We start from the raw sequence: 13,219 nt of genomic DNA on the forward strand, positions 1-13,219 counted from the left end.
CCGGGGGCACCCCACCTCCGAAGTGGCCCGAGCGAGCCCCAGGCTCCAGGCCCCGATAAGCGGCCGCCAAGGAGTGAGCCGGTGTGTACCCGGACGCCCACCCCCAGACACAAAGAACCACCAACGCACCGACACCTGAGGGAGTCCGCCACTGGCAGGGGAAGTGGTGGTGGGTGGAGATAGGCCTCCAAACCTTGGAGGGCCTGAGATGTCCCCAGAGAGGTGGCGTCTGATACCCAACCTGACATAGCTTTCTTGGCTGCTGCCTCAAAGCACATTGTGCGCTGTCTATCTTGCGTGCTGCACAATATCGTTTATTATTTAGTATCTACTGATATCTACTGCTAGCTAGTTTATTGTGATGGTGCCGTTTTTTTTTTATTTATTATGTTGCTCTTTGTTGTTTGCTTTCTCTTCTGTTTTTTTTCTCCATACAGGTGACCCAGGAGTTTTGTTCTTTTTTTTTTTTTTTTTTCTTTCTTCCCCCCCTTCTCACCGTCTCTTCTCCCATTTGGTTTTCTTTCTCTCCCTCTCTTTCTTTCATTCTTTCTCCCTGTCCTATCCTCCAGTCATGTCTGTCCCGTTTGTAGCAACTGAAAATAAAATAAATTCATAGTTATAATAAAGGTCAATCAAATGGACCAATATGGCAAGGCCATGACGATCCACTTGGTAAAATAAATCCGCTTGGCATCTTTCTTGGCCTTAAGACAACAATTCTGATGGCTATAGATCCAAACGGGACACAAAAAAAAAAAAAAAAAAAAAAAAAAAAAATGCATAGTTAAGAATTTTTTTTAACTATGTGGAGAAATCTCTTTGTTTGTTGTACATGGTTGCAACATATTTGGCCTCGTCGTGATCTCCAACTGTTGTTTTCCCAGAGTGAGTGTAGGATAATACATAAAACAAAGATAAGGAGCACAGAAAATATGCAGATGTTAGGATTTACTTTAGAGGAAAAAAAAATCCTCAGATCAGTGTTTTAAAGGATTCATTTTAATGGAATTAACCGGCCATTTCTCCCACATAAATCTATCCATCAAAGAGAAAGCAGTACTTGCATTGTATCATCAAACAGCCTCCCGTTAAATCCTCTTTATTTTTCTGTTAACTTCTGTTATGCGTGTTTCCTCAAATATCTCTTAACTTTACACCCCGGGCTGATACTGAGCACTATCTACAGACAGCTTCCGTGTTTTGCAACACCCACGCAGCGTTAGTAACCCACTAAGAGTCGGTTTGTGAATGTGCCCAAGGCTATCCAAATATCATCATTGCTAATCTGTATTCATACCTCAGCTCTCTGACATTTATAACCAGGTGCTTGTACTTGATTAGAAACATCTTCATCCATGTACAGGTTGAAAACACTTTGCTTATCTTTAGCATGAGCACTTCAAAACAACATCAGGGTGTTGGAGATTGCACAGAAGAGGTCATGGGAGACATTAAAGCATCCTCAGGAATGTTTGCACATGCCTCGGTAACACCTCTCTGAGAGCAGCAGCGATTAAATCAACATTGCATTTGGGCCACTCGGTAAAGAACCCTTTATAAAGTAATCCTTTAAGCTGTTTACAATATGTGCTGCAGATTGTAGAGTTTATCGAATATCACTAAGTCACTGCGGGTACCATAATACAAGATTACACTTAAACACCTGTAATCTGGCTTCACTTAAAGCAGTCCACCAAAGTTGAGTTGCTTGTCCTTTGGGCTGTGATTACAGAGGAAGGCACTCAGACACTCCACAACAAACCCAGCAGATAGATATCAGTGGCAACGTGTGGATGTGTGAGAACTCCCAGCAGGAGTGTTTCTAGCTCTGAAACTGCTCCGACAACAGGTTTCACATGAGTGTGTGCAAACATTTGCCTCTGTGCATGTGCTGCTACCTCCGAGTGAGAGCACCAGCAATAACCCTCAGATCATGTGATGAGCGACAGCTGCCGAAGAGCACTGATGTCCTGTTTTGCTCAAGTGTTGTTGACAGTGTGACTTCTGTCCGTGTGATGGAACAACATCAAAAAGGTGCAAACTGAGGCAGAAGGTGCGCCCTGAAGCTTTTAATGCGGGGAAACATTGATTCAGCCTTTTATTTCATTAAAATATCTTTTATTGTTTGAATTAAATAAAAAAAATTTAATCTGTCCTCAGAATCCCTGGGAATAGTTACATATTCTGTATATGAAAGATGGATGTAGATGCTGTGATGTCACTCATTGCATTCTGGATTCTGCATTTTGTAGCTTCAGAATTTGTGTTTTAGAAGCTTTTTTTCTTCTGTTTTTTGAGACAGAAATGACCCTATGTGGATGAGAAGGAAAAGTCTTGGTGAACTGTAAATGTCAGAGCCCTTCTAGAAGCAGTTATCACCTGTTGGAAACTATCTTGAAACTCCCCTGGACATTTATTTGATCAGTTATTAACTTTCGTTTGAATACTCTGAGGTCTATCAATATTAGTAACGCACCATAGTACCATAGTAACACAGATACCTCAAAGCAGTACAAAAATTTAAACCAATACCCAGAAGTCAGATGTTAAGAGGTCCAGTTCAGTGACAGGTGCTTACTACAGGTGCTGATGAAAGCAACCATGATCATAATTATAAACCTGGGTTGCATTAAAAAAATATCAATTAAAAAAAGAAAGCACACACACAACTTGAACCAAGTGTTTTCTGCTCTAAATTTGAACATTTTGACATGGAAGTCTATGGAGATCGACTCTTTTGGAGGTGGCCTCTAGTGGGCATTCGAGTAACTGCAGTTTTTGGCTGCTGCATACTCCATCAGGAGGAGGGACAAGCAAGGCAACAGAAGGTCCACAAATAAATATAAGGAAAAAGTCTTAAGAACCATGAAAGAAGTAAGACTCTGTAAACGATGTGTCTTCATAATTTGTATTGGTTAGAAGATGATCAGTCAAACTATCTACCTGTCGCTGTTTGCTGATGTGATGAATATGGGATTCAATACTCATCATAGCTATATATTCTTGACACAGCATTAATTTAAAGTAAATATATAACTTGTCATGAACAGTGTTAGGTTCGTTTGACAGAGAAAACAAAGTAGAGCAAAAGGCTGTAACACAGAACAGACAGATGATGCATCTGTGCCACACGTCATGTTTAATCGACATCGCTTTCACAGCTCTGCAATATGAATTCTTCATTTTGTTAGATGTTTGTTGCCTCCTCTAATCTCCCTTCTAATATCCTCCTCTTCTCCACTTAGAGTAGACAAAGTGAGGAATTTGTCTGCATTTACCTCCTTTTTCTTGTTTCTTTCTTCCCGCGATTATGATTGTGCTCTTCACCCTTATTAGTTTCACTTGTCTTCAGTTTAATTCTTTCTGTGTTTTTACAGTCCTGTTTCTCTGTTTTTGCCAGATTGTTGCTTTTTGTTTGGACTGTTTTATTTTCATATTGCAAATATTATCCCCGCCTTTTCTTCCACAGTACATGCCATTACAGTGGCTCTATTATACTTATTTTTTCCTTATTTTATCTAAAATACGGAAACACTGCAAAGACACACCAGACAGTTTTCACAAAACTGTGGGAAGTGAAAAATCATCATCAAAGGAGAAATAGAGACTGCTTGCCATCAAAGTAAAAGTTGCATCTTACATTGAAATCAACACATTTCCAAACACGCAAATTGTACTTTGAAGGTGAATGTGTCCATTTTCCATTCTGGTGGTTGTCTCAGAGTTTAGAAAAAAACTGGACATCTTTAGATTTGTGAAGATGTTTTGGGTCCCGTTCAAGAAGCTTCCTCGGTTCTACAGACAAAAAGTTGAAAGTATTTAACCCCTAGTGGGGGTTATCCCCTTTGGAGGTGGTTTTGAAGGTTGTTGGCTCACTATTGATCATATGGTAATATAATCAATAGGGGCCCACAGTATGAAAAAAACTATGGGTCATTACTATCACTGTGGGTTAAGAGTGAAACCAATATGAAATCTTGCCCTACCCACATGTGACCTAACCTGAGGTGACTCGGGGGAAGGGAAGGCATCTAGTTTAATACTGTTTAATTCATGAAGAGAATACTTTTGGTAAATTTCATGTAATTCTTTGCTCATTTCTGCTCCTCTTTATGACTGAGGTATTATTTTGTCCTTAACTTTTCCTTCTCAGAGGAAATAATAATGTCTCCTGTTGTCTGCAAGTGATCCTCTGACGAAGGTCGCTGCAGCTGAAATGCCAGAAGTTTGTGATTTTAAATTTAAATTAAGACCTGAACCGGTCACTCATTCACTGGAGAGAAATGCCTTTTCTGAAAAACAACCCAAGTTTCCCCACCCAAAGGACATTTCTCTACATTTACTCGTTTTTGTTACATCTCAGCTGATCTCTCTCTCGGACTGCTTCTCTCTCATACAGATATATGTAGAGTTATATCTTGAAAAATCCATATATCTATGTTGTGTGGATGAAAGGCTCCTTTGGCACATAGTTAAAATGACTCATGAGTTTAATTTTAACCCGAAATGGGAACCGCACCGATGCCAGCAGTCATTCTGTCACAGCGATCGCCTCCTGTTATTTAAGTGGTGGAATCTTGCTGAGAGTTTATTAATGCAGGAAAACATTCAGCATGTGTTGAAAAGCCGTAATGTGTTGTTGTTGTCGTGATTGGTTTACAGACTTGTTGGCTGTGCCCAAACACCCCTACGCCGCCATGGAGAACTGGGGCCTGAGCGTCTTCGTGGAGCAGAAGATCCTGTTGGACGCAGACGTGTCGTCCTCATCCTATCAGATGGAACTCACCATGGTGGTAGTCCACGAGATTTGTCACCAGGTAGGCAACGTACCTGATGGCTCAGACATTATACTACCATTCATACTGCGAAGGATTGTGAATATACTATAGAATATATACTATAATGTCATTTAAGAAAGGTATTATTCAGACTGTAAAATTTCATATGATTGGAGATCATTGATTGTAACTGATTTCTTAACATGATCCATAAATACTTACTAACTAGGATTATGAGTATTGGTTACACAATATAATAGTTTGCACAAAATAATCTCTTCAGAAATGTTTACTCTGTCTGGACACATTTTTGTACAAATGGTGCAGAAACAATACATCTGTAAGCCCCATAAATCACATTTTCCTACTCTTTAGACTACATAATCTATGATAACTGCATAATTTCACCTGTTCATTGTCCTAAAGATGTTTCCTAAAAATGTTTGATGTCCTCACCACCTGTTTAATAGCTACTCCTTGAAAAGAAAAAAGATTATTTTCATAAATTTAAACCTTTTTATCTGACTGAAGTGAATTTAGATCAACTAGAAATGATGGATGAGAGCAGATTATTTGGATGCAGAGTATAAGAGAGAGAATATATAAATCCTTTTTAAAATGTATGTATTATTGAGTCTGACAGGAGGCATTTGCTGAAGAGATTGTGATAGCTGGGATCATGTAATTCTGGTTTTAGAAGAATAAGGTTCCCCTGACTATATTAGTCATAAAACTTTACTAAAGTTGAATGAATGCAATAAAAAATCATTTGTATACTTGCAATTGAAATATGGAGGGATTCACGCTGGCTGACAGAGCCAAGTTAAGGACATGCCCACTCGAATTAAAGATGTTTCATACTCAATATGTGGGCTTCACACTTTTCGCCGAAGATGTAATTAATGCAACCTCATGTGAAAATGGAGCACAAGCACACAAAATGATGGGTTTGATGTAAAAAAAACAAAACAAAAAATCCCCTAAAACCAAAAAGAAAACAGCAGGTGGTGACAATTTTGTTATAAACTGAGTTCATTCATTCCTTGAACTGTTGGCAGACACAGAACAGAATTTTCTTTCATTTAAATGCATTCACTGTGAGCTTAGTCACATGTCTGTTCATTAGTGTCTCATTCTGCTATAATGTGGTATTTTGTCACATAAGCCATAGATTCAGGCTGACAGAAGCTGACTATGCTGGATTGCTTGTCTTAGTGAAATAAAATTGAACCACTAGACTCAAACTGGTGGCTCGGGTTAACCTGTTAGCACAGAATTATGTAAATCTGATGTGCAAAAGACACTCACAGCTGTTGGAAGTTAAAATGAGTGCAGACTGGTCAGTAATTGGTAGCTTACTTCTGGAAAAACAACATTAAATGTCACCACACCTGTTGAGGACCAGGTGTGTCTGATATGCAAGAAAGGACACAAATAACACTGAAATACTAATAAAACAAATGATTTGAGTATATCTAAGAATTGTCATCACCTGCTGTTCATTTATTATGGTATGAATTATATGTATTGTGCAAATAATTCTTAAAACTTCATTCTTCATTAGACTCGGTTTGTCTTGTTTTGTTGCTTATGAGGATTGCAACCATATATCTCAATTAAGTACACAAAACACTGTAGGTGGACTGATGGTGAAGAGATGAGAAGAAAATATGATTTTTTTTTCTCTTCCCATCTGTTGAGGGAGCTTGTCAATGTTCTTACATGAAAAGCCTCATGCAGGGAACAATAACAGATAAGCCATTAAGTCAGAATGGCATGACATGACATCAGCATGAAACAAAGAGTTGGGGTGAAGGTGGGTTGCAAAGTGGCTTACAGATAATTCGACTCAGGAATTATATAGAGATCTTGCTTAAACTGGCTGTTTTCCTTCCACAGACACGGCTTTAAAGATTAATACACAATACACAATTTTCAGTAGGTTTGAGGTCTGTGCTTTGGGAACGCGAGTTCCAGAAACTGTTTGCCTGTTTTATCCATTCCAAAACCAGTTTTCATATGTGTTTCTAATCATTGTCCTGCTGGACACAGAACTGTGTATAACTTTCAATCTTCTAGCTACTGATATGAAATGAAGGTGAAGAATTTGGAGCTAGTTCTTCTTTATTATTTCAATCATTTTGTGTAATGTACTGCACTGGTAACAAAACAGCCCTGAGCATGACGCTACCACCATCATGCTTGCCAGTTGGTACAGTGTTCATAGGTTTAAAAGCCTCACCTTTACTCCTCCAAACATAATTTGAAACTGTAGCCATTTGGCTTGTCTAAGTAGGCATTCTAGTTGAGCCTGAAAGGGTGAACTTTGAAGCAGGGGCTTCTTTCTTGGTCAGCAAGAAATGTTTTGGATTATGCTTTAATTTTAAAAATGTATCTATTTTGGTCATCAAAACTAATATTTTGTTTGCATTTTGTAAAATTTGTTTATTAATAAATGAAAGTGTATTTAGAAAATTAGATTTTTGTGAATTTTGGACATTTTATGTCTTGTAGTCTGAAAAGAAGAACTAAAAGCTCTAAAAACTATATCAATCAATTTACTGAAAATGTGTTTAACATATAAATGCAATATTTCCCATTTTTTGTTCGACTTCATGAACATCCAGGTGCATGTTAAAAATGTCTTGTGACTTTCAAAGGACTCTGCAGCCTTTGCAAAGGAAAACAGGCTGTTTGTGGGTATCAGACTTGTTATAGTTTATGTGTCTGTGTATTTCTGAAAGCTGCTCAGGATTTAGCTCAGAGGTCTTGTACATTTCTCACCACTCATGCAGGCAGGGCGGCACACCAGCATGAGGGTTTAAATAATGTTCATAAGATACAAATGTTCCTTCAGAGAAAGTGACCCACCTACAGAGGCTAAATTTGTTGATATGTTATCGTGCTGAGACTGAAACAAACCCCTGTGGCTCAGCCCGAACCCATGAGCTGCTGCGATATCACTAGTGGTCTTTTATATTCAACTGCATCAGTCTGACATGAAAAAGGGAAATAAAATTAATAGTGAACATTGACATGAAACACAAGGTAAAAATTAAAAAATAAATTTTCCTCTAACAAATGCAAATGGTCTGGTTATGAACACACCAAATGTGACAGAAGTCAAAATGACTTCAACGGCTACACCAATGAGCTCTGTGTTTGTGTGTGCGTGTTACAAATTTCCCCGGGCAACAACAAAAGCAGAGAGGATGATCCTGTTTTTACAGTATGACATCAAATACGTGACGAGCAGACAAACACGATGAAGCAGAAGGAAATTTAAAGGTTTTAGTCAGAAAAGAGAAAGAGGGAGGGAGTGTGACCAGGCGAACAAGCTTAAACAGCGAAGACAGACGTAGTATGAGACGGAGAGAGAGAGAAAAAAAGTAGAGCGTAGGAGACGGAGAAACAAAGAGGCGCAGAAACAAAGTGATGGAGAGAAAGAATGGAAACGACATCCGTTAAAGAAGAATAAAGGATACGAAAAGATGAACAAAGACAGAAAGAGAACAGAGCTCTGTAAAAAATACCCAAAACATTCAGCCTTATTCTCATTTACCAGTGAGCTTTATACAGACCTACAACATTTGCTTTTTACACACTCAGCATCCAGGAAGTGTTCTTTTCAAAATCTCCAGTTTAAACTAGGAACATATTCAACATTTATATTAATCCGGGTAACCATATAAAGATAGATGTAAACTTAAAGAATTAGCATTAGCAGACACTGATGAGATTTCACCTGTAAGATAATGACAGCAAAAACTAAAATTTAAGCACCGTACAGTGTTGCAGAGTTTTATGTACATTGCAGAGGTGTTTCTTCAAAAGAGAAGAGTGAAAAAATATATGCAAGTGTTTTATGTTTTGTCTATCTATCCATCAATAATATGCTTATGTGATTCAGGGTGGCAGGGTGTGGGCACCGGAGCTTATCCCAGCTGCTGAAGGGCAAAAGGTGGTGTGCACCAGGTCACCAGTCTATCAGACTATGGGCAACTTTGTGTTACCGGTTTATAGCAGTGGTCATCATGAGGCTGTTATGCATTGCAAAGATCCTCCAACATTACTGAAAGAAAACCAATAATCAAACATTGTTATTCAATCATCAGAATCAGAATACTTTATTAATACCTGGGGAAGTTAAGCAGTTAATTTTCTCAGCTCACTGGATATATACCAGACTTTGCTACCCAAATAGCAAAATTGGTAAGGCCCAGATCTGGCCCACACAATGTGCTTACACTTGGCCCGCACAATGACGGCCCTTTGGTGGCCCAGATCTGGTTTGCCAGAGGTGGCCCACACATGGGCCAGCACAAGGCCAGTTGCAGACACACTGGTGGTCCTGTGGTGGCCCACATCAGGATTGCCAGAGGTCATCTACACAAAGGGCCATCATTCTTTGCGGTATGTGTGCCATGTGTAAGTTGTGTGCAGCCACGGGCCAGTTGCAGACACACTGCTGGCCCCGTGCTGGCCCAGAACAGTCTCAGCTCTGGCCCCAGATGTCAGCCTAATGTGCACCTTAATCAAGCCATGTAATAACAACATGTGCTGAAACATAATAGTGCGAAAGTAACACAATGAAACTCTGTTCAGACAGTGAATGGACTGATTCTTATATAGTGCTTTTCTGCTCTCGCAAATCACTCAAAGTGCTCTATTCAACATGCCACATTCACACACTTTCTCTAAACTGAGTGCTTCCTAACTACATTCATACATTCTTGACATTCAGACTGGAGAAGCCAGGGATCGAACCACTAACCGTCCGATCAGTAGGTGACCCGCTATACCTCCTGAGCTACAGCCACCCAGTGGTAAACATGAGGAAACTTCACTAGGTTTTGGATAAAGTGTAAAGTCACAAACCTGTCAAACCTGCATTTGAAACGTTGGCTACCATAGCAGTATAGTATTGTAACATAGCATTTGGGTCTTCTAACTAAAATAGGAAAATAGGAACATAAACAGTGCTATTATTGCCAGACGTGGCCGACATCTGGTTGACATACACCTTGCCATGACACCAGTCAGTCAAAAGTGCCAGCTTGATGCCAGATCTGAGCCAGACCTGTTTTCTATGAGGCTGCGCCACATACACCAAACCATAATCGGGCCAGATGTGGCATGCCATCACATAAACAGTGCCATCTATGCCAGGCCTGGCCCATATCTGGATGACATGCCACTTACCATGCCAGAAGTCAGCCAGCAGTGCCAGCTTGACACCAGATCTGGGCCAAACCTGTCTGCTATGTGGGGAGTCATTATCAACTCTATGGATTGTTTTATTGGCTACTTACAACTGAAGGCCTTTTAGTAACTCTATAGCTTTACTATAGATATACACACATCTTTTGCTCTACATTGTTATTGACCTTTCAGATCCCAGACTCTTAAACCTTCAGAGGTCTAACTCACCTTAAACAAAACTGTATGTTCTGGAAAAAAGCTAAAATAGACTTTTTGGGGAAAAAAAATTAAAAATAAATCATTTTATATCAGTTAAAGGTTTTATTTTCTTTGTTGTCTGATGGCCAACACTTGAGAGAGCAGTTTAATAAAGCTCAGACTGCTGGAGCCTCCTTGGTGCACTAGGGTTAGGGCTGTCACCACTGATGACACAAACCTCATCAAATTCAAATTCAAATTTTATTTCTCACATACACAATCATGCACAGTACAAGATGCAGTGAAATCCTTGTTGCTGTGCAATGCCCAACAATAAAACTACAGTAAAATATTTACAAAAAAAGGAATAAAGCTACAAAATAGATATAAAATGAACATCGAAGTAAGGTCTAAAAGATGTACAAAATAAATTAAGAATTTAACCTAAGAAGGAAAGTCTGAATTAAGAATTAAAGTTAAATTTAAAATAAATTTGTGCAAATAAACAAATTTAAGAAATTATAAAAATTGTGCAAAGTGTGGAAAGTAGCAGTTTACAGTGGAATAACAAGTTACTGAGGTATTGTTATTAGAGTGCATGTGCAGTGTTGTGATGTATGAGAGAGTCCAGTCCTACAGTCCTGCACCTGGTTCAGAGACTGAATAACCTGACGGAAGAAGCTCCTCATTCTCTCTGTTTTGGCCTTAACCCTCTCAGGCTCAAATTAAACTTTTTGTTGCTAATGCACATCCTGCAGTGGTACTTCTGAGTAAAAAAAACCTCATAATAATCAGGTTGTTAGTTTTTAACTGTTGCAAATCGGCAACGCCTGCCTCGAGAGGTTTAAGGGAGCAGAAGCGCTTCCCAGACGTCAACAGTGAGAAGAGTCCATTGTTGGGATAGGAGAGATATTTAATAATCTTCCTGGCTTTTGTCTTGCACCTCTTAGTGTAGACAGACTGCAAGTCGGGAAGCTCAGAGTGAATAACGTGTTTGGCCGAGTACACCACTCTTTGAAGAGCTCGTCTGTCTTGTTTGGTGCTGTTCCCATACCAGGTGCAGATGTTTCCCGTCAGGATGCTCTCGATGGTGCAGGAGTAAAAGTTCTTAAGCACCCTCAGCGGCAGATAGAAATCTCTAAGTCTTCTGAGGAAGAAGAGACATTTGCATTTGCATTACTCTAACACCCCCTTCACATTATGGAATAGGGACAACTCATTATCAGTCAAAATTTAAGGCCAATTTAAGAGGCGTGAGCTATACTTTTTTTGTGTAGTATTCCAGCAAATGAAGTCACATGAACTTAACATAGTATATCCAATGAATGAGCTCTTCTCTACAATAGAGTAGTTCAACTTCAACAGATTGAGTTTATGAACCTGAAATGATAAAAGTATTAAAACTTAACTATGATTAGCCAGGGGTTGGCTTCATCAGGTGGGGACCTCCAGCTTCCAGGGTCTTGTTTATGAATGACTGAAGAAGGGACCATGAGATTGGAGCATCTTTTATGACAGAGCATAGGGTAAAGCGAAGTTGGTGACTTAGTCTACAATCTCCTTTACTACCCTCACCTACGGTCACAAGCTCTGTGTAGTGACCAAAACTATAAGATTCTAGATATAGGTTTCCTTCAAAGGGTGGCTGGGCTCTCAGGGGTGAGAAGTTCAGTCATTTGGAAGAGTCTCTGAGTAAAGCCACCTCTTTACAAAGGAGGCAGTTCAGGTGGTCTGGGCGTCTGGCTAGGATACCTCACAGATGCCTCTGATTGTGGTGTTTTGGGCATGTCTTACCAGAAGGAGGCCCCAGGACAGACCAGGATTCACTGACAAGATTATAACTCTCAGCTGGTTTGGGAATGACTCTGTGTTCCCCTGGATGAGGTGGAAGAGGCGGCTGGGGTGAGGGAAGCCTGGGATTCTCAGCTTCTCCTTCTGGTTTTGTGTGCAGCACCAGCTGTGGGACTTCAGTGTGTGTGTGTGTCTCCTAGGTCCCAGCACACTACAGAATAACAGAAGTTCATTAGTAAATGCAAAGATGGTGTGCCAATCACCTGGCACTGCTAGAAGTAAAAAAAATAATAGTCCCATGATTCTTTGTGTTTGTAATTTCAGAACTGTTCCTTACTTAAACATGCCACATGGAAATGATGAATTCAAACAAGGATGAACAGCTATAGTGTAAACAACTCAGTATAAGTACACCAAAACAATGTAACACAGTTAAATGAAATAACATTGCTGTATTTACAGTGCGAGGCTGAGTATGAATTTTACTGAGGAGCAGAGAACAGCCTGTTATCTTCCAATGATCAAAATTAAAAAAAAATTGGAGGCTTCTAATCCTTGAAGTTCTCATTTTTAATTAAGATCTTCTTGATGCTGTTGAGCTTTATACATCTAAGAGAGCTGAGCTGTAACTGTCTGAAGTAACATTATATGCTGTAGTCTTAAGATTTAATGTAAAGTACGTGTTTATTCGTTTTTGTGAACATGACCTGAAGTAATCCATGAACTATATCTACCTCCAGTACACTGGATGAATAATATTTCATGGGTAATTAAATGCCTGAAATTGATGTCCTCTTTATTGGAGTGGCAGCAGAAGTATTAGAATATCTCAAAACCATAAAATTTGGATGAAGTGTGTCCAAACTGAACTGTTCATGTAATATGGGGTGATTTTGATGATGAAAATAAAAGGCTCTGCTATAAATATTGTGGTGCCTCTGCCTGATGGAGAAACGGCTTGCTTCTATTTAATTTCCTTCAGGATATGGCCTCATACCGACATTTCTCTGTGCTCAGTCTTGATGAACGCTGCCTTCAGGCTGCTGCTGGTGTGAAGCAAAGAAACAGAATGAATAACAATGTTAAGCTGTAATATGTGATGTGTACAGTATATTAAGTCATAAATATTATTGGACATGTCATAAAAAATGTAGTACTGATGTTTTTTTTTCTTTTGTTTTGGTATTTTTTCACTTTTTTGTGCATCTTTCTTCTTCTGGTTTGTTAGTTTAGAGGAGCAAGTGAGAAGA

The 13,219-nt window shown here is 39.3% G+C and overlaps 1 protein-coding gene across 1 annotated transcript in view; it reads left to right on the forward strand.

The window, feature by feature from the left end:
- LOC120736018 (thyrotropin-releasing hormone-degrading ectoenzyme-like) overlaps positions 1-13,219 on the forward strand; it is a 258,235-nt gene that overhangs the window by 140,361 nt on the left and 104,655 nt on the right. Inside the window, exon 5 of the mRNA XM_040035942.1 lies at positions 4,663-4,817. Within this exon, the coding sequence (XP_039891876.1) occupies positions 4,663-4,817 (155 nt within the window). The remainder of the gene's footprint in view (positions 1-4,662; positions 4,818-13,219) is intronic.

Source organism: Simochromis diagramma, unplaced genomic scaffold, assembly GCF_900408965.1.
Source record: "Simochromis diagramma unplaced genomic scaffold, fSimDia1.1 OVJJ01000816.1, whole genome shotgun sequence".
NCBI lineage: Eukaryota > Metazoa > Chordata > Actinopteri > Cichliformes > Cichlidae > Simochromis > Simochromis diagramma.